The sequence below is a fragment of the Thamnophis elegans genome, chromosome 4 (assembly GCF_009769535.1).
Source record: "Thamnophis elegans isolate rThaEle1 chromosome 4, rThaEle1.pri, whole genome shotgun sequence".
Lineage (NCBI taxonomy): Eukaryota > Metazoa > Chordata > Lepidosauria > Squamata > Colubridae > Thamnophis > Thamnophis elegans.
In genome coordinates, this window is record NC_045544.1 from 117,920,037 (window position 1) to 117,942,874 (window position 22,838).

At 42.8% G+C, this 22,838-nt stretch overlaps 1 protein-coding gene across 5 annotated transcripts in view; it reads right to left on the reverse strand.

Annotated features, from left to right (window-relative positions):
• Positions 1-22,545, reverse strand: part of ELN (elastin) — a 108,389-nt gene extending 85,844 nt beyond the window's left edge. For all 5 annotated transcript variants that reach the window (XM_032216305.1, XM_032216308.1, XM_032216306.1 and 2 more), the window contains exon 1: positions 22,369-22,545. In XM_032216305.1, the coding sequence (XP_032072196.1) occupies positions 22,369-22,450 (82 nt within the window). In that variant the 5' untranslated portion in view covers positions 22,451-22,545. The remainder of the gene's footprint in view (positions 1-22,368) is intronic.
• Between the last annotated feature and the right edge of the window lie 293 nt (positions 22,546-22,838).

The window sequence follows — 22,838 nt, forward strand, 5'->3', positions numbered from 1 at the left end:
AACTTGGGAGAGAACAGAAAACCAACATTGGAGTTGAAAAACTTCAACCACTTTTTTTTTTACAATGTTTACACATCTTCCCTTTGTTGAAGGAAAGATTTTTCTCTCCCCCCCCACCCCCTTCCCCGAAATGTCACGGCTGGAGACAGACTGACAAAGAATTGATCGGAAATGTTATGCATAACCAAAGACGCCTTAAATTGTTTTTGCATTTTTCCCATCAGCAACAAGATACCAGCTTTTGCTACCAAGAACCAGGATCAAGCTAAATAAATAAAACAACCCAATATACAATCACATCAGGTTAAAAACTCTGCAGATACAATTGTACAACATGCTAAACTTGGTCAATAGCCATAGTCCCATTTCCCCCCCCCCCCCGCCCCCTTTTCCCGCTGGCTTATCTTCTTGTGTGAAGCAGCCATATGTGCCCAGAAAAATGATTTTTTTCTAATTTAGTAACCAGTCTTAAGTGTGTCATGCGAATGCAATCGTAGAAATCAAATCCTTGAGGCTAACCTGCACTTACAGGGTAGAATTGGCTCGGTTTTATCCTTCCCCCCCCCCACCATAAATATTGTACCTTCCTCTGCTGAATTCTGGGAATTGCTGGCTTGGTTTGTACACCTTAAAAATAGTTAACTTCCTCCTTTTACACAACTTCAGCTCCCAGGGCGCTTGTATGATGAGACACAATAAATATGAACCAGATTAAGTCTGTAGCCAGGATAAATAAGAACAGAATAAACTCACTGTTGGCTTCCAGTCATTCTATCTAATCTAGCACTTTGTATCCATAGTGACCAAGTGGACGAGTCCAAGAAGCTCAGTCAGGGCAACAGTATTGTTTGCACTACCCCAGCAGTGATGCTCCTGGTCAATGAGATTCTTCAGCATTAATCCTGATAGCTGTTAGATATTAATTCCCATCATGAATCGGCTTCATTCATACGCCCTATATATTATTTGGATGTCCTGTGTGCTCGCATGCCCATGTTTAGGGGTCTTAAATGTATAAAAATGTCAAGGTCCCTGGTGCAATTGCAGCACCTTTGCCAGACTGGCGTGGTCTCGTCTTCCCAGGATGATCCCCTTGGCAGTCTGTTTATGGCTGCAGACTTGTGCATCACCAGTTGTCTGCAGGCCCTATCTGCCAGGGCTTAAACGGGGTCAAGATGGGTGGGCTGTCTGGGACATTGATGCTATGGGTTGTGTGTTGCAGCCTCCTTGGGGAGCTGAAGGCGCCTGTGTGCTGGCTGGCTGCAACTCATCAGGGGAGGAGAGAGCTGCCTCTTCCCTGGTGTTCCCACCCCCCAGCAGAGACTCAGAGATATGCGGTGCCCTGTTGACTGAACACAGCTTTCCCCCAAACCTCCAAAGGAACTGATTCACAAAGCGGGCAGAAGAATTGGAGCTTTTCTGCTAGGAAGGTGCTCATTCCCTGTTGCCTGCTCATCTTGATCGGGCTTCAGGGTGGCAGACCCTCCTTGAAATGTCACTTAGAGAAAGTGGCAAAGCCAGCCTCAGTAACAGCGACTCTGGTTGAAGTCCTCCATCCGTCATGCTTCGTCTGAGTCAATTAAACCTTCAATCAAATCTTTGAGCCTGTGATGGGAAGCCAAATGCATTCAGCACATGCTTTGAAAGTTGCTTTTAATTAATGCAAGCTATCACATTCCAGGGTGAATCCAACATTCAGAGGAGTCCCTGGGGGCTTAGTCATACAAGCAGAGGAAAGGTGGAGAACTGCCCGTTGCCAAATTACTGTTAGCACATCCCAAAGATGGAGGACGCTTGGATGCTCAACCAAGTGAGATAAAAACCTAGCAGATACATTTGTCAGCAGGCTAAACTTGGGTGGTGTTAAAGTGGGTTACTTCTGTGATTTAATATATGGTACACACACTGCTCATTCAGTTATGATTCAAATATTGTGCAAACCCCAACATGAGTACATCCAGTAACCGGATTAAAGAGGTTGAATGTAGCCACAGAACTGAAAAGAACCTTTTCGACTATTGGGTCCAATCCCCATCACCACTCATTCTTATAAGCTTCAACAACGATTAGAGTACAATCAAAATAATATTTACTCAGAATTAAATGCCTATAGAATTCCAGATTTAGATTTTTCACCCCTTGCATTCAGTTTTACTTTCCACTGTCTTATTCTGGACTGCTTCAGATTCCTTAGAGCATTTTCCTTTGTAGTTTCTAAAGCATCGTAAGTAAAATTTCTTCCAGAATCCACATGTAAATATTGTGTTTACCTCAGAGGAAATTCTCTCCCCCCCCTCAAATAATCCATGTTTGAAATTCGTTTTAGATTTACTGGAATTCTGGAAATGGAGGCAGATACTTTTGGGAATAAGATCATGAACGAAACTGTGGTTTATCTTCCTTTTTGGCAAAGGAATTATTAATTATTTAAATCTACCTCCTTTTTGATAATTCTGGAAAGTCCTCAAAACACGGCACCTGGAGACTTGTTTAGATGGCATCATTGTTGAGGGGTCCATTTTATCCTCTTTTTGCCTATGATTTGTATCTCTGTTTTTTATGACATTTAGTAATATGATTTTTTTTTAAAAAAATTATCTCATTTTTGCAGTTTTTGTTGTGCCACCTTTTATGTGAATCACTTTTGGTGAGGTGGGCAGCTACCGGTATATACATTTGCTAAATAAATAGATAGATGATAGACAGATAAATGATAGATAGATAGATAGATAGATGGATGGATGGATGGATGGATGGATGGATAACACATAGGTAGATGTTTAGACATTTAGACATTTATGTGGTCACATGATCAGCATGACTATACGCCAAGGCACATGGGACACTGTTATCATCCTACCTATTTATCTACTGTACCTGCATTTGCATACTTTGAAACTGCTTGGTGAGCAGGAGTTGTGACAAGAAATGGGAGCTTGCCCTGTTATCTGAACCTGGGCTGTCAGCTTTTTAGCTGACAAGTTCAGCATCTTTAACCGTTGGACCATTACACCGAGATAGTTAGCTAGCTAGTTAGCTAAATAGGTAAGTAGGTAGGTAGGTAGGTAGGTAGGTAGGTAGGTAGGTAGACAGCCGGCCAGCCAACCCTGTTATTCTAAATAGGGCAAATTTCACATACTTGTTACTTTGGAGTAATTATACACTTGTCATTTAAAATGAAAATCAGTACTGGTTCAGTATTTTGCTGGCTGTTTGGCTCAGAGGCAGGAAGGGAGAGTAGTAGATCCACCACATTATGTGGCTTAATATAGAAACGTCAAAAGTTTTGCTATGCCACTTCTGCCACGTCTCTAAACCTACCCAGAATATCCTAAAAGCACCATCCATGATGATCAGTGGTAGGCTCCCAAACATTGTTTCTCAACCTTGGCCATTTTAAAATGTGTGGATTTCAACTCCCAGAATTCCCTTGCCCTCATGCTGGCTGGGGAATTCTGGAAGTTGAAATCCACATGTGTTAAAATGGCCAAGGTAGAGAAATTTTGGAAGTGACCAAGATTGGGAGTTCTGGGAGTTGAAGTCCACCCATTTTAAGTTGGTTGAGGTTGAGAAACGCTGTCTAAAAATCTTCCTAAAAGTCCAGGAATACTCACTTTGCTGTGATTGCTGCTTTGTAAACCACTACACAGTGTAGCCAGGGTAAGTCCCATATGACTGGCCACAGCTTCTATCAGAAATGACGAATAATAGGTCACGCACATGGAGGCTGAAGAAATCAGATGGCGGGATTATTGCAAATGATTTATGAAGGCACAAGAATACAACATTCTGGGCCAGGATATTAATTTGTCTAGTGCTTCTGGAGAAGGGCCAGGATTCTTCACATATATTACATCTTTGTAACCTTGCGTAAGGTGCTCCAGGAATTCATTATCATCACCATATGGTTGATCTTTGTTTTGGGGAAAGAGAGGATACTAAGCCTGATAGATTGCAGCTTAGCTGTTGGTGAGTCTGTGAGAGAGTTGAACTGGGGTCTTCCTGGCACAGTGCTCACACACTTCCAGGCGTTTGGCTGTCAGAATGCGAGGAGGGAAACTGCTCTGGCGCATGAATCCTAGTATGATTGATGGTGCACAGTCTCCACTTTAGAAGTGAAGTGCAGATGGTGCCTAGCTGCACATAACTACTTGTGCATGGCGTGGGCCAAATGTGAAAGATGTGCAAGAGAGGCTCCAGGGTAAAATCGCCAAATGAGAGATGGAGGAGCTTATGGCTTCTGTTCATCTGAATGAATGAGTAAGGGCTGAGTAAGATCATATTTTCTGTCTTGTTGTTGGGCTGAGTTTACACAACATATCAGACCTGGATTAAAATGGAGGTGTGTAGTTTTGGGAGCCCAGCTATGGTCTGGTGTGAAGTAGACCATAACTTTAAACCACAACATGAATCTTCATTTGGGGATACCATGCAAACAAAATGGTGTTTTTAAAAAAATCCAAATTCAGCATGTTTTATAATCCAATTTAGGTGCTTAACTCATCAAAACAATGGGAGGAAGACGGCATTACTTTAGTATTACTTTATGAAGACTCACTGGTATGTCACTAACAGTCTTTTTTTGTGTGTGCAAGTTTTCAGTCAAGCTATATACAATGGCTTTTTATATACACTGGGGGGGGGGCGATACACTTTCTAGGGCAGATTTCTCAAGTTCAGAAACTTTTAAGATGTGCAGACTTCAACTCCCAGAATTCCCCAGCCAGCCTTACTCAGGAGTCCATCCAAGACTTTTCTGTGATCCTTGAAATCTCTCTGATTAAACTGTGGAAATAATCAGATACTGTTTTCTCTCTTGAGAAAGGAAAGGGAAATAAAAGTTAGCTTTAGCAATAAATGATGGTCCTTAACCCATCGTGGCTCTTCTCTACGAAGCACTCCTGGTGGACTGAAATCCTTCCTGCGTTTTTGAAGTTGGACTGGACCCTCGGGGTCCACCTATTCTGTCCCCTTTGTTGGAAGAGGAACCTGATGTTTTGTGTCCTGCATTCTTCTTAGCCACAGCTGGACATAAAATCTGTCTTGGTTGGTGTGACTAGTCGTCTTTATTGGGAGGGGAAAGAGAACCTGACAGAGGTGAAACATTTTATGCCTGCAGGCACACCCCATAGCTTCGTGGGACAAAGGACTTTGGGGGCCATGAAGAAAGAAGAAGACCTCACCTCCTGATTCCAGGAAATTGATACACTGCTATTTTTACATTTATAATCCTTTCTGCCCCCTTCTAAGAGATGCCTATGTTCCCCTGCCTGGCTCGCTCCTAATTATTTCCACATTTTTGAGGCCACCCCCAACACAATGACATTGCCGATCTCAAGTGAGAGGGTGTTGGTGATGACAGGAAGTAGACATGGAGCTGGGGCTGCTGAATCAGATTGGGGACTATTGGGAAAATAATTTGGCTAACCTACCGCGTTTCCCCAAAAATAAGACAGTGTCTTATTTTCTTTTGACCCACCAAAGTAAGCGCTTGGCCTTATTTTCAGGGAGATCTTATTATTTTTGAGGTGCAGGAGGCCCCTTAACCCCGACCCATGGGTCAGCTGACCCAGAGAAGGCCGGAGGTTCTGCCTCTATATCCGGTACACTCTTGCCAGCCCTAATGTTGCTGGGCCTGCTGCTCTTTTTGCGGCCGCCACTAAGAGAAGGGGTGCAGAAGCTAGGGTTTGTGGAAGTGGCCTCCGGGTGGATGGCAGGTGCATGTAGGGTGCGTGGGGCATGTCTCCCCTTTTCTCCCCCAGAAAATGGTGGGGACTGGCTGTGCATGCATTTAAATGTTTTAGGGGAGGGCTTATTTTTGAGGGAGGGCTTATTTTAGTGCATGCAGTCAAAAGCCTGATTGAGCTTATTATCCAGGGAGGTCTTATATTTGGGGAAACAGGGTATAACCCATGGACAGTTGAAGAAACATAATATTTCCTCACTATGGAGTTTCCACCTATCCCTATGGCCAGAAACTATCATTATATGCAATATGTTGCCCTCATTGCTGACTTCTCTCTCTTTCTCCTTCATCCATCCAGGCCCCTAGTCATTATAGTCCCTGACAGTGTCCCTCCAGGTTATGAGTGACACGCAACAGATTTTACCCACCCTAAGACTGCCATTGGCTGATGTCAGAATATATGGGGGCATATTATATTGATATGGCTAAGGTTGACTGAAGATAGCCTTACTCATGAGATGGGGACAGCAAGAGGAAAGCAAAGGAACAGAGGAATGGTCAAAGAAAGACATTGATAGCCAGGATATGTTGAAATATGGTGGCCTCCCTCTTTTCTCTTTTGGTCCGCTCTCTGTGGTCACCCCCTATTGTAAGATAAATATGTGTTTATCCAAGTGAACTCTAGGGAAGCAGATTTTGATGATGTAGAGAAAACCATACTGGATTACTTGCCTGATCAGAAAAAAATATCCCCTATTGCTACACTTCTCCCCATTTCAAAGATGTCAAATTGATGTTTAGAGAACATTTCTGGATGATCAATGCAATAACTTTTTAAGGCAGATGTTAGTGACATTTTGTTGGACTTGATAAAGATATCAAAGCCTGAAAAAATGTGCATCCTTAATTATTTTTTCTTTGTGTGCCAAAATTTTATTATTTGGATTCCGGACAATTTTCATACCATCTTCAAGCTTTGGACTTTCAGTTCACAGTATGTAAATCAAAAGACTAATCAGTAAGTGCTTAGGAAAATAGGCATTTCCCCTCTCCACACTGGCCTGGGGTTTTTGATTTCAACATTTCATAGTTGCTAGACCCTATTGCCCGAATTCAGATTGCAGAAAAAAATGGGGAGGGATCAACAAATACCATATTTCTTAGCCTGCTGGATGGGAGACACTCCTGGAAAGAGTTTAGGCAACTTGTTAAAGCTCCACAAAAGCACTTGCAGAATCTGGATTTAGTACTCTTGTTTAATTTGCATTTCCCCCAGAATCCTTTTTCTTCTAAGAGTGCTGAAACTGCCAAACAGGCCATAAATTTATAATCCAGTTTCTTCCAACCTGGTGACCACATTAGTTTCAGCTCCTATAACCTCCAGACTGAAAGCAGATTTGAAAATACTGTCTGTTGTCCCACATACTGCCCTGAGTCTTTAAAAAAATATAATGGCGTTATAAATCTAAATTATAATAATGAAGACTTGCAAATAGAAGTAGAATGACTGTGGCAAAAGAAAATACCAATAACAATAGGTGCCTTGGGTTCATTTGCAAAGCAACTGGAGCTTGAGCATCATTGACATTGAATAAAATCAGTCAATAGGCTAAGGCGGCTTTACTTGGAACAGGTTACATCCTTAATATTATTAAACAACGACATCTGCCTATCCCAGGTCCTTGGCAAGGACTCAATAGGTGGACAAACATGACAAATTCAGTCTCAACATCTGGCTGACTGGGTGATCAACCATAATAATATCCAAGTAATATTAACATGCGAATTTTTACAAAGATTAGGAAGCCCCATGTGGCAAAAAAGGAAAGAGCCACAATTTAATTATTTACAAAATGTATATGCAGCTCATCTCCCTGATAATGCGACTCTGGGAGGCTCACAAATTGTAAAAACATATATAGAAAAATAATTTTAAAAAATCTATGCAAAAATCCAGAACCATGAAGATCAGACAGCATTGGGAATGAGGACTTCTTATCCTGTCAATCAACTCCAGCAGTGAGTTGGAATTAAAAAAGTCACTGACCTCCTTTCCCCCAAACACCTCCCAGCTTTAGGGCGTCTTTCTTCTATCCACCCTTCTGTTCCAAGCCAGATGTTCTCAAGAGCATTAAAAAATATGACAACCATTCTATGCACTTGTCACCCTATGTACCTTTGTAGTAAAAGCAATTTGGATTTGAGGGCCAATCAAGACAAAAATGCAGAAGAATATTGTCAACGAATTCTATTTTTTTTAAAAAAAAAATCATAAGCCAAAGGATGGGGAAAATTATTGACCACATGTGTCTCTTTGGTCAGGAGCCTGTTGTGTCTGTTAAACAGATTTCCCCCATTTTCTTGGAAGCGGTCAAGGCTTAAAATTGCCTCCTAAACTATTTATGTCATGGAGTGCTCTGTCCTGAAATGTACTATTGGTAAGAATCCAAACTCTGCATGAAGAAACACTGGTCCGAAAATCCATTGATATGATACCATTTGTTTAATGTTAGCTAGTAAAACTGCATGTTTTCAGATCACACAGAGCCTGGGAATAAACATAAAAATTCATGTGCTTCTTTTTGATTTTTTTTTCCAGGGAGAAATCTTTTGAGAAGCATCATTTTACAATTCAGCACCCTGTGTTTGCAAGATGCACAGACTGAGGCTTACCCTTAAACAAGATGGTGGGATTAACCACCTTGTCATCCAAAGACAATAAAGTTACTTATCCTGAAAACAATGACTACCTAACCATAGAGTTGCAATATTCCTGCAAACTTTGTGCTGACTGGCATTTCTTTAAGAGCAACAAGAGCTAGAATTCTCATAACTTTCAAGACAGCTTGTGGCTCACTGGGGATTGGAGCCACTAATCCTTACACCAGCAAATTTATTTTAAAAAGAAGTATCTATGCATCTATGAGGGATCAACAAACAAAATAGGAACAGAAGAGAAGAAGCAAGAGTGGCCTTAGTTTTTGTTTGTTTGTTTGTTCCATTACTCCTGGTGATATTTTTATATAAAACTAGCTGATAACCTGGACTATTTATTTATAGGGGGGAAATGTCCAGATCAAGCGTAATTTCTAATATTGGATTTTCCCCCTTACCAGAGGGAGCCCCCTTGTGGAATACTGTAAAGCTGTTACCATGGCAACTCTGCTGTACTGTACAGTAGAAGACAGTACGGCAGTATGGCACAACAGGCTGTATTTTAACAGAACACACACCCCGAGGGTTGTTAGGGGTGACTCACCCCCACAGTATTTTTCTCTAGAGTGTAAGTCATCTGTGTACCAAGTTTTGTTGAAATTGCTCGAGGCGTTCCAAAGTTATGCTGGAACATACACAAACACACACACACACACACACACAGCCACTTTTATATATATATATATATATATATATATATATATATGTATGTATGTATGTATGTATGTATGTATGTATGTATGTATGTATGTATGTATATTTTAAGATGCTATCTCCTATTCTTAGATATAGAATTTTTAAAAAGAATGGCTTTGTTCAATTTCAATGCAATTTCAGCCCTTTGGGTTCCTATGCAATATATTGGCCTGACTTCATTTCTTGTTAGTGCACACAAGGATTCACAGACACAACTTAAAGGAGTTAAAGGTAGGGGTATTCCCCCCCTCCCCGCCCAAGCAAATCAAACTCAAAACGGATAACAAAGGATTCTTCCAATATCTTCATATCCTATGAATTTATACTGAGAATATCCTTCTGCCTTGCTTGCTTACTATCACTGTGGATGAATGATTACAGAGGTGCATGGAAATTAAGGAATTACATTGTTCTTTCCTATTTTTCTTCTCTGCTTTCCTTCCCTGAGTTTGCAACAATGAGCTAAAAGTTCTCCAAAGTCTTTTTAAAATATGATGTTCTTTCTTATTCTTTTGTATCTTTTTGCAGTTGACTGAAAAAAAGGAGACACTTTGCAGAATTTTCTTGAAATATGTGGCAGCTGTCATTTGCTTCTTTTTCCTAAGATGTCCACCAACAATGTAAAACCGAGAGTGTACTGGAGAAGAACAGGCTGCAAATGATGGAGGGGGGTGGGGCAAAAGATATTTGGGAAATAATTAACAAACCAAGTTCCTTTAATGGGGAGGCTTATCCCCGAGAAACATGAAAGAATTTTCATCAAAATGGTTCTTTGTTTCCTCTGCTTGTAAATAGGAAGATTTTAATAGTCTGAATGGGAGAAGTCTGCGTGCTGAAAAAAAAATCAATTCTTTATTTCAACTGTATGGAATAAACTTTCCCTCCTTGTCAGTTTTGGAGCCTGTAACCTCTCAGAATCTAACCTTTTGCCAATGACTCTTGATGATGCCAGGTCTCAAGATCTGCCTGAGGGAAATGTTTAAAGAAATACATCATCTCCGATTTCCCAGTTGTAGCTTTGCAGTTTCTTGGTTTGGGGTATGCAGAGAGGCCCTATGATTACCTGGGATACTGCTGTTTCAAGTCCACCAATGAGAAAAGCCAAAGAGAAGTAATCCATCCTATGAAACATCTTCTTCTATCTTGGCCTTCTGACAGCTCCACTCATTGGCCTGTGGCTGCCATGCGCCATATATAATAAGTGTAGAAACCTCATGTAGCAACTCAGCATTTGTAGCCCATAATAAATTTTGCCCAGTCTACAGGTAGTCCTCACAACAGTTTATTTAACAATAGTTTGAAGTTATGACATCCTTGGAAAAATGACTTATAATCAGTCCCTGAAGTTCCAGTATGGTTCACTTAATTATCACATGATTTAATTAAGGAACATGTGATTTGCTTAAAGGCCGTGATAACTATGGTTTTAAAATCAGGTCAGGTCAAATGAAGACTCACTTAATGATTACATTGCTTAGAAATTGAAATTGCACTCCCAATTCTAGTCCAAAGTCAAGGATTACCTGAAATGCTGGTTAGATAGTGTATGATAAAGTTGGTGTTATCTAACAGGAAGGGAGATTTTGGAGAGAATTCTTGGGGGAAAAAATTAGAAGGCCTTCCCCCATTACCTTTGACCTGAGAATATCCCTGCACAGATATTTTTGGTATGAAGGTTACAATGTAAAGACATTCCATCATTTATGCGAGCTACCAATATTCTTATTCATTTGATGGACATGTTAGGAATTGTTTCTCCAACATCCACCCTCAATGGTAATGGGCTTCCTTCTTAACCTGGAGTCTGGAGCAGAATGTGCAGGCACAATTAGTCCCCCCCCCCCAATGTGTGTGCTTAATGCGCAGTCAGAACAGGGCCATAGGGAAATGGCATTGAAAATGGATTTATAATTGACAGGCCAAGAGAATGACTTAGAAAAGGATGTCTCACTGAATCCTCAAAGGAAACTGGTGGAGGTTGTAAATTTTAAAGAGAAATATAAATGACAAACCAAGAGAGTGACCAGGTAATTTTTGTTGTTGTTGGGTTTACAAAAGAGACTTGTTAAGGCCTTGATGAATATGAAATGTAAAAAAGAAAAAGAAATGAAGATGAATAAAATCCTATGATAATATTTGAATGAAATAGTGATTAAGACCGCTAGGAGTAAAAGGAAGGAATATGAAGTTGGCTTATTTGATCAAGGTTAAAAGAAGATATGTTGTTACTTCAGGGCACCTTTTATGGACTTTGACTTATTGGGTAATTGTTTCAAATATTTTCTTACTTAAACAGAAATGGAATTACCACGATGGTCAAAAAAGCAACACGAGTGTGAGTGACTTCTGACTTCTGCCAACTTCCCCAGGGAGTGTTGTAAATGACAATCATGTGACTGTGGTTGACTACAACAGTGTGGCAGCACAGCAACAATGAAGTGGCCACAACTTTGTCAAATCATGGATTTTAGATTTTGGACGCATTATGTAAGTTAGCACAATTGAGATATATTGATTCAAAAATTGTTGCCCTATGATGCAGCATTTCACTCAATTGAAGGTTACAAACAATCAAACAGACACAAGCATTTTAGTAGCATAGATTCAAGCAAAGTGGAGAAGCTTTGCTTTCCAGTAGCAATGTGAGCAGTAATCCATCCAGAGAACAGCTCTGTGAATATAACACTATTTCAATAAGTAACATTGGTCTCACTAAGTCTAGGCATAGGATAGGATGTGAGTGAGGAGCTTTTCAGCTTTGACAGTGTTGTGGTTTCCCATCAAAGCTTACCTGCCCATTTCCATCTTGTTATAAAGGGAGTGTGCTCAAATTATGACGACTTTGAGGTTTATTGGATTTATATGCCACTTAGTGACTTAGTGATTTATAGTCACTTAGTGACTGTTTGAGATTATGATAGAGCCCCCCCCCCTCCAAAAGGCACAACATGATTCTGAAGTTCCTATGGCTGGTTTCTTAAGGAGGTCATGTGACCATATTTTGGGCTCTCAGTAACTGGCCTGCATTTAGGAGCACCCCGCGGTCACGTGATCATGATTTATGATGTTTTGCTAAAAACCAACATTGACTTGTGGTTTCTGGCCAAAACACCCTATAGTGAACAATAGGTTTTCTTAACGACCATGGCGTTCACTTAATGACTGCCACAAAAAAGGTCGTAAAATTGGGTCAGTCATGCAATGATCCATTTTACAACCATCATGACTTATGACCATAATGGGCAGACTCCATTATGGTTCTTGTAAGTAGAGAACTACCTACAGTATATGTCATTATACAATATCCTCTCTCTATATAACTACAAAATACTCTGTTGCACTTGAACACACATACACACGCATACACACATACTTCACACACCTCTATACCCCTCCCATGCTTTTATTATGCAGGATTTGTCTCTTATAACAGCCATCACTAAATTTCAAAAGTAAAATACAGAAGCATCACCAGATTGGCTTTCCATGAAAACTGCCCACAGCAGGGCTGTCAATCTCCCAGCCCAGAGGGCGGATGCGTCATACGCTGGCCACGCCCATGCCTAGTTTAGCGAAGTGGGGGGAAAGTCCTGATACGTCATGTGACTCCACCGTGACAACGTGAGTTTGACACCCCTGGCGCACAGGATGCAGCTGCAGTGGTGATTTCATTGGCGATGCAGAGCAAGTCAAGCACTTGTTATAACACTCTAACTGTAGTCCTGCCTGAATCTACTTCACAGTACTTGCTTCGAAATAAGTAAAATAGCCCGAGAGAAAGCTGGAAAGAGAGGATATATTTTTTAATGTGCTGCATTTCTGAAAAACTGAAATAATTTTTACTTGGACAGGTCAGACTTCAGCACCTGCTTTGAGCCAGAATTATAGGCTTCAGCTAGAATTAAACACAGCCTATGCCTTACCACTGGGCAGCCATATGTGGGCACCCCAATCATTAGTGGTCTGGCAGTGGGATTCTCTCCTAAGAATGTGGCTGGACTGACTTTTTTCCCCCACACACAATGGCAGCCACAGTCTTGAGTCCAAAGTTCAGATCACGGAGAAGGGCAGAAGTTCAAAACTCTAATGAATGTTAGCAGCTTGTGCCTAGCCCAAAAAACAGCATCCAAGAGCTGCAGAGCTAATCGGCTAATCAGCTTAATGCTGAGATGCTGTGAGGCACCAGCCTGAGGCAGAGTTTAAGGAAACAAAAACTACACCTTCAAGGAAGCAGGCTTCACATCCACTGCGCAGTGACAGGCTCAGAGTTCTAGGCAAAAGGAATGGATGGTTGCAAAAATGAAGTAAAATGGAGAGAAGCAGAAATGCTTGGGGATATTGCATGGATTGTTGTTGTTGTTAGTCACGAAGTCGTGTGTGACCCATCGCAATCCCATGGACAATATTCCACCAGGTCTTCCTGTCCTCTACTATCCTCTGGAGTCCATTTACGCTCGTGCCTACTGCTTCGGTGACTCCCTACAGCCACCTTATTCTCTGTTGCCCCTTCTTTTTTTGCCCTCAATCGTTCCCAGCATTAGGCTCTTCTCCAGGGAGTCCTCATGAGGTGGCCAAAGTATTTGGATTGCACGAGTGCCTATATTCGATTATGATAGTTTGCTTAATGACCATTCAAGCTTCCAACGTACCTTCTGTGGTTCTACTTGCAATCCAGATTCAAAGTTTTGACAGTTAGGCTCCCTTCAAGAGCTTATCCACAAGGCCACATTTATGGCTGTTTACAGCATGCCGTGATCATGTGGCCGGCGTGTTTTAAAATGGTTTCGCCATTTACTCGCAGTTATTTCTGGCTTTCAGTAAAATCAGGCCCACTGGTTCCTTTAACACCAGGGGAGAAATTCAACAGGTTCTGACAGATTCAGGAGAACCCGTAGCAGAAAATTTGAGTAGTTCGGAGAACCAGCAAATACCACCTCTGGCTGGCCCTAGAGTGGGGTGAGAATGGAGATTTTGCAGTTTCCTTCCCCTTCACCACGCCCACCAAGCCACGCCCACAGAACCAGTAGTAAAAAAAATTGAATTTCACCACTGCTTAACACCCATACCATTTGCTTAATGATCATTGCAAAGCAGGTTGTAAAACTGGGTTGGTCACATGATCGTCACAACCTAAGATTGACAGGCTCCATTACAGTCATAACTTAAGGACTATCTGTACTCATTTCTTTGTTCTCAAAGTCAACCTGCCAATTTTCAAATCTTTACAAGAACAGGCCAGAAGATTTTGTAAGAGAAATTGGAATGATACAAAGGTTGAAAACCCAGATCATGAATGAGGAAGACGGCTCTGTCATCAGACCAGCCTTAGATCTCTCGAGAACCTTCTATCCACATTTTTATCAAAAGCCATACAACATGTGCAGAAGCGTCCGGGCAGGTGGGCGGAGCCTCCTGCCCACCGCCACTACTGGTTTGCCCAATCCGGCCCAATCTGATTAGAGCCGAGGTGGCGCAGTGGTTAGGGTGCAGTACTGAAGGCCACTACAGCTGACTGTTATCTGCAGTTCAGCAGTTCTAATCTCACCCGGCTCAAGGTTGACTCAGCCTTCCATCCTTCCGAGGTGGGTAAAATGAGGACCCAGATTGTGGGGGCAATATGCTGACTCTGTAAACCGCTTAGAGAGGGCTGAAAGCCCTATGAAGCGGTATATAAGTCTAACTGCTATTGCTATTGCTATCTGGCAGAAACCCACCTCTTGTGTAAACCTAATTTGTCCATAAATGCCTTTAGATGCATAATCTAAAGCTGTTGTTGCACAATGGTTAGAATGCAGTATTACAGGCTAACTCTGCCCACAGCCAAGGGTTTGATCCTGACCGGTTCAAGGTTGACTCAGCCTTCCATCCTTCTGCAGTTGGTAAAATGAGGACCCAGATTGTTGGGGACAATATGCTGACTCTGTAAACCGCTTAGAGAGGGCTGTAAAACTCTACAAAGCGGTATATGTCTTAAGTGCTATTGCTAATCTTTGGGGGTGGGTGGGAAAGGGTTAAAAGTAATTAATGGAGTGCTTGCGACTCCATTGGCCTACTTCTCTGTTTGCCTGACTTAATTTCTGAGTTTGAGGAAAGGGACAAAATCACTCAGCAGTTTAAGCAGAGCTCTGCCAATTCCGAAACACACCAAGCTTTTACACTCCATTATCTCTACAGAATCCAGGAGGGGGACAACCCCCCCCCCTCACCTTTCATGCAAGCCTCAGGTCTCCCCCTTTATATTTTCAGGTCTCTCCCTTTTATATTTTATAGATGGGAGAACAAGAATAAACCACAGCAGGAACTGTAATCTTATCTCACAGGCCTATTTTAACAAAAGAGGTTTCACAAGGACACAGTTCAAAAAGAAAAAAACTAAAAGAACACTCGATAAAGCAGAAAGCCAAACATCTTTGCTAATTTGCCCCAGCTTACTTCCAACAGCTGCTCAGTCTCTGGCCCCCTTTTGGAAGGGACCGGATTACACCGAGAAAGCAAGTGTTGGAGTTGCCAGGTTTATGAAATTATGAGGTTGGCATGGACTGAGGAACATTTTTCTTTTTCTCTCCTGCTCTGTCCAGCATCCTGTTTTCCACTCATGCGCCTCGAAAAAACCCCAAGCGGCAAGAGGGTCTGTAGGGGAGCGGGAATCAGAAACTGTCTATAGGGCAGACTCCCGGACATGATTTAAAGCTGTGCTCTTTTCTACGTGCATTGTATACACGGTAAATGCCACTGCTCTCCTCTGGTAATTGTCCCCCAAATCCTGCTCTCAAACACAGACTGCATCAGAGGTGGGTTCCTACCAGTTCGGACTGGTTCGGCCGAGTAGGTAGTAACTCGGCCTGCCACGCCCCCAAACCGGTTCTATTGCCGGCACCGCCATCTTGATTTTACTTTCTGCACATGCGCAGAACAATCTTCAGATGCAGAAATGTAATTTTTCCCCTTTTCTAATATGCGCATGTGCAGACCTTTTTTGGTGGAAATGCACACACACACACGGAACACACCATAGCGGCAGTAATGCCGGCAGCAACCAATCCGGCAGCAACCCATTCCTGGACTGCATCCATACCAGTGGTGGGTTCCGGATCCCGTTCCAACCGATATGGTTGGAACAGGCCTGGCAGCATCCACATGGTGCGCATGCGTCTTATTGCCTCTGCGATGCTCCAGCTGCTCAGCGGAGCGTCACACAGGCGCTGTAAGCGCCATGCGTGTGTGCGGAAGCCTTAAAAGACAGATAAGGAGCTCGGGTGGGCGGGCCTTCTGGAGCACCGTACCGGAACGGTATCCAGTGCTCCGGGCAGGCTCCGGTACACTCGTACCGGGGCTTATCGTCTGCAACCCACCACTGATCCATAGAAAGATTTCTCTTCTTTCTCTTCTTAGACTCCCTGGCAAATAGTTCTAATTGGAGATCTACCCACTTGTCTTATCCCTCAGCAAGATCCTTCTGGTAGACATCAAAGCCATATTTTCTACTGTTAGCCTTGAAATATATTTACAGCCAATTTCAGTGGGTGATTTAAGCCATTCTCAGTGATCATATAAACTCTTCGAAACCGCTCCCTCTGTGCTATATATAGTTATAAAAACAATCATGTTCCATCCGTAGATTTTTTTTAAAGGAGTAAATCTTCCAAGCACCTTAGTTGCCCTGCTGAAGTCCTGATTGCGTTACTATAATCTTTTCTATCCGTTTATCAGGGCATTTCAAACTTTGGTATATATCCTTTCACAACCACCTGAAAACATAATGGCTTGATTTGTGGCATGAAAATGAACTCTTATTAATTTCCAGATGCCACATTTTAGGCATCTGTTAGAACTGGGGAAAATGTTTTAAAGAGGCCTTTTGCAGTGCATAAATATGATTGTCTTTAGCGTTTCTGTGTGTCCAAGGGAGCACACGGGTTTAGAAATGATTGTGGGCATGTTTTTAAGCCTCCTCCTTATCCGTTTGATTGTCACTATTGTCACTGTTTGTTCTCTGCTCTGTTCTCCTAATCTCTTAAAGTTCGTTTTAAAAAAAATAGCATTTTTTTTAATGCTTGGCATAAGATGTTGAAGTTGAAGTCATCATATAGTTTCTTTGGTTTAACTTGATGTATAGCCTCAAACGTTGGAGGAATTGGAGGCTGGGATTTATATACTTTCTGGTACAGATGTGCAATTAGCACCCCATACATACCCCTTCCCCACTGACCCCCAAATTCTCCAAAACTGCCCCACTGAAAATGGCTGTGCTACAGTAGTGCAATGATCCAGTTTTAAAAGAGAGAATGAACAGTGGAAATAAGTGAAGCTTCTAGCGTGGTTCACACTTGTAAATTACTATTAATAATAAATAATAGAAACCAATTCTTTGGACTGCTGAGATGCAGGTTTAAAAGAAGAGCGCCCTCCAGTGGCAGAAAGGACGCTCGGCTGGTCTTTAGGGGGGTAGGATAATGTGTGAACATTGTGTTTTATTTGGCAAGCAGTCAGGACCCCGCATGTAAAGAAAAAAAAAGGGTGAGGCTTCAGTCATGCAGTCCTGGCTGCCCTCTTCATTTCTTTCATCCCACCAACCCCTCCATCCATGGACACTCCTGCAATCAATAATTGAAACTTAGAGCTTAAACAGAATATGTGAGCCCAGCCAATATTTTGCTGAGAAAAGCAAACACCGGGAATAAAGAAACACTGGAATTTCTTTTCCTTCTCCTCCTCTTTGTCCTTTTCCTTCTCCTTCTCCTATTCACTATTCAGTAGATATATTCTGAATTCTTTTTGAATTCGTATAAGGTCTTTGGCAGCATATGATTTCCCAAGGTTTTTGTATTTCAGCAACATTTAAGCACCAAGAAGATACTGAGCATCGGGCCAAATATTCAACGTTCATTCCTAAAATTTGAAATTTCAGCATTTTGCAAAAAGAAAAAAGGCTTTCAAGTACGATACTGTATTGAGGATGAAAGTAGACATCTAGAAAAAAGCCGGTTCCAACGCAGAAAACAAACAAACATGGAATTTAAAAAAAAAACATTCTGAAGCTTTCCCTTCCTACGACTTTCTACCCCTAAGTCCTTCCTGTTTTGGATCTACTTTCTACATCTTCTGAATGGCTCCAGATTAAAAAATGAGAAGAAATTTACCCGGAGAAGTGAGATCAAGTGATTTCTTCAGAGAAACCATGAATAGATAAGAGATGAATCTTTTTGCTTCTATTAATCCCCACCCCACCCCACATATACATACAACAAACACATATACACCAAACCACTTTGTAGCTTGTTAGTCTGAAAGCAGACCTATTGCAGTCCAAGTTTTTGTGCATGGTTTATGTCACAGCACAGATGCTACCACCTGGATGACTTGGCTCATCTTGAAAAAGCTAACCTCGGTTGAACCTGGCTACTCTTGGAATATGAGACCATCAGAATCCCACCAGTTCTAGAAGAAAGTGACACCAAGGCGCTTCTCTACTATCCCCAACAAAGTTGTCTAGATGTGTCCATAGAGCCAGGAAGAATTTTGCTCCTCTCAAGGGAGATTTTCCTTTCTTTTACAGGTCCTACATTTGAGATACTTTTAACAATAATGTAATAATTGCATTCTTTGGAATCTAGACCCAAATTTGAAGGGTTGCCAAATGTGGTATGCATCCTGTTTTTCTAAAGCCATTCTCTGCAATCCATTGCATGCTTACTTAGGAGTAAGTCCAATTTAGCCAAGTGGGAGTTGTTTCCAGGGAAACACACACAATAAAATTGGCTTGCAAGGGATTGCTTTTTAAGGGAATTTTTTGAGCACGGGTACCTGCAGATTTATATGCTGTTCTTTTACATCCTTTTTTGCAAACCCAAACAATCAGGGACCTCTATCCAGATTGCAATGCCACTCTAGAACACAGTGGAGGGAGAACAGAAATGCAAAAATGCTTTGAGAGAATAGGAAAAAGTGCCTCTGTGTGTGTGTCTGTGTGTGTGTCTGTCTGTCTGTCTGTCTGTGTATGTCTGTGCATATGAATCTAGTTTCTTTTATGTGTTATCGCTACAACCTGAAAATGCAACTTAGGAAACTCTGGTATAAATTTCCAGTTCCCTCTGCAACTTTCCCTGCCAAAGGCTAGTCTAAATTAATCCACAAATAGCATGAAAACTCTCCTCTGTTAGTTCTTAGCAAAGAATTTACAAGCCTCTTAAGAATTCATGGCACTTGGACACACTCAAAGACAAAAAAAAGTCAACTCGACTCTGGTCAATCAAGGCAAAATAGAAGCCTAAGCACAGGGAGAGAAGGATTGAGAGAGTGAGTTCTGGTTGTCTGAAGCCAGTTTTGGAGTCAGCAAAAGAGTGTTTACAACAGGTGGCGTTACCCAAGCTGATCTTGAAAAAGTTAGCCAGGGTTAGATCTGATTAGTACCTGAACGGGAGACCACCAGGGTTATTGAGCTGAGAGGAAAATGGAAAAGTCTTCTATAAAAAGGCAATGTAAACTAATTCCATTTTATTGCCAAGAAAACTGCATCAGTAAAATTCAGGAGAAATTTTATCTTCTCGTTGACTATGGTTCCCTTCTTCCAAAAAGTTAAAACTCCCAGACAGCCCCCTCACACCCTTGGGACATTTTTTCCTACATAGTATACAGTTTGTAGAAGGAAATAACTCATACATAATTCATCTGAATATGCTCTCAAACCTGGACAGAACTTTGGGGGACATATTTCTGTGGATTTCTGATTTCCTTGTCTCCTCTAATAAATCTTTCTTGAAAAAATTCTTGGCCAACATTCTTGTATTCCATCAAGAATGAGCCCTTGGTTTCTTTTCTGTATTTTTTTTACTTCTATTGCAGCCAAGACTAACCCCTACTGAACTGATCTTGAATATTTATAGCCCCTGTGCCTAAATCTGTTGTATACACATAGCTATGTCCACAACACAGCTTGGAAGCCCATTGTGGAAAGGACATTACACACCCAGACATTCTCCCCAAGTAACCCTATTACAATTCGTGCAAGATGCCAATAAGCCAGTTTCCCCGCTCTTTCAGTTGCAACAGCAAGATAGACACTGCCTATCCCACCCCGAAAGTTGAAAGTAATGAACAGAAATAATTCTTTATCATCAGTATGCTCTGGGGTCACTCATGTCTCCCTTTTAAAAAAAATATCATACAACGAGTTGGCAAAATGAAAAAGGATCTGAATTTTAGATCAGGCTTTCCAAAACAATGGAGGGTGAGGATGGGTGAGAATGGGGTTGGATACACTAAATCATGGATCGGATAACATTTAAAAAAATTAGACCAAGTTATGGGTGGGGTAGGGAGGATTATCAACAAGTCTGAGCTATGATACCTAAGTGGAACTTGCCTGATTAGTGCAGCATAGTTCTGAGGACTAACAGACAAGCGGAGATGTAGCCCTTGTGCGCTGCTTGTAGGTTTCCTGAAAGTGTTTAGTTGGCCACTGCTGAGCACCGGAGGGGTCAACTGAATACGAGAGGAATCATTGCTGGAATGATCCAACTGACATTTTTAAAAAGAACTCAAACCAGTCTAAGGAGATTATGGAGATGACTTGATCTTCGCAAAAAGCAGCTGTCCACCTCACACTGCAGCCTACTACCGGGAGGTGTACCAACAACTCCCTTTGTGAAGATGCAGAAAAGATGTTGGGTCACTGTGTTGCCCTCAGAATCCTGCAGGGCAGCAATTCAAGAGATCTTGGGTGTGCCTCCCAAGTTGGGTAACACCGTTTATAAAAGGGACCCAGGCAGGCATCTGAAGCATCATGCAAGATAAGTGGGTCCCTCTCAGCCTCCGTGACAGCCAAAATTCTTCACCACTCTCCATATAGGAAGACAGAAAGCATCATTCACTGCCTACCTAGGCAATGTTTTCGTGAAGCTGAAAAGAACAAGCCCAGCCAAACGCTAAGTCTTCCCACTGGGGTGTTTAGCTAACTTTCTAGGAGAATTGCTTCTCATCGCACCTAGTTCAAAACCTATCCAGCAGATCTCCCCTATACAATAGAGTTGTGTGTGTGTGTGTGTTAAAAATATATTACTTTTAAGAAGACTTTCAGATCACTACCTATTCTGTCTGGAGTGGTGACCATTCCAAAGGAAGCAGGTTGGGCACAGAGGAGAGAGAAGGGGAAAATATCCTTTAGGGACACTTGTATAGAAAAATCTCAAAGTTTACTTCATCCTCAGTATCACCAACTACATCCTAAATCTATGGAACTGATTTGCTCCAAGACAGCAGATGGGTTACAAAGAGCCAGAATACTCAGCAGGAGAGTGAGGTTCCTAAGCAAAGGGGAATGTCATTAAGAGTGCGGATGGTTCGCCAAAACAGCCCCATGGAAGGATGCAAAATCCAAGAGGTGGAGCTGAGTTGGCACAAGATGACTCTCTAGCTCCTGGGCTGCCAAGATTTGTCTTGGTCCCTGAAATGCGGTAACCTTTCTGTCTTCCTACATGGAGAGTGGGTGAAGAATTTTGGCTGTCACGGAGGCTGAGAGGGACCCACATATCTTGCATGAGCCCCTGCAGGTGAGGCTTCCTAACCAGTGAACAAGACCTTGTGATTCCACTCTACAGTAAAAAGAGGCAAGAAAATGCTGGGGTTCACAAGGAACCCTCCAACTGGGTCTGCAGGTTCTGTGTTTGCTTCGGGAACCTGCCACACCTTCAGAGATGCTCTGATGCTCTCTTGCAGGACCCAGAGTTGAGCGCAGCAGTTGGAAACACTTCTAGGGATCCACCTGAGCTCTGGTCGTCCTAGATCCCTCTGGATTTGTGTCTTCACATCCCACCTTCTCCCCCACCTCTGCCTTTCCTTCCAAATCATCCTGATTCACACAGCAGAGGTCTTGGCTTTTTATCTTTTATTTTTTTTTTAAAAAAAGAAATGCAGTATCAGCGCCCCTCTTGGAAGCCCTGGGTTTTGCGAGACCCCGAGACAGGCAGGAAAAAGGGGGTTCAGTAGAAAGCCACCCTGCTCTCTGCTGCCAATGGTAACCTGCACCGCCGAAGTCCTCGCCCCTTCCCTTCTCCAAAGGGGCCGGGGAGGCTTTGCCTAGAGCTGGGTAGGGAAGGAGCAGAGCCCGGGGGCTTCCGGGAGTCCCCCAAAGCTGGAGCAGGATGGAGGCGAACCAGAAGGCTCCGCAGCCAGGGGGCAGACGGCCCTAGCCCGGCATTCAGGAGGAAAGCACCTCAGCGGCGACTGGCCAGAGGCTGAAAGCCGGCGCAGCCTGCCCGAGGTGCTTCTCTTACCTCCTTGCCACGAAGCCGGGAGGCTGGAAAGCAGGAGAACGAGGACTCCAGGGAGGAGGAACGAAGTCCGCAGCCTGGCCATCTCTCGATGCAATGCCCTAGTCCGCTGGCAGCCCGAGCGTTTTATCCCAGCGGTGCTGCTTAATTGTGGCTTCCAAAGATGTAAGGGGAAAGGCGGGGGGGGGGGGGGGGGGGGGGGCGGGGAGGGGAGGGGAAGGATCTCAGGACACTACGTCATCGGGAAAGGGCAAAGCCACGAGTCTCTCCAACTGCTTGGGCTGGCTTCCCTTTGCGATTTTTCTCTCGCGCTGCTCCGCTCCAGATCGGTGCGTCCCTTGCCAACAGCGAGCGCCGCTGCCAAGGAGACTTGAAGCGAAGGGGAAAGAGCGGGACGGAACTTCCTCCAGCTTGGTAGAGCAACGCGCCCCTCGGGTCCGCCGCCCCACCTCGAGGCCAGAGAAGAGACACCC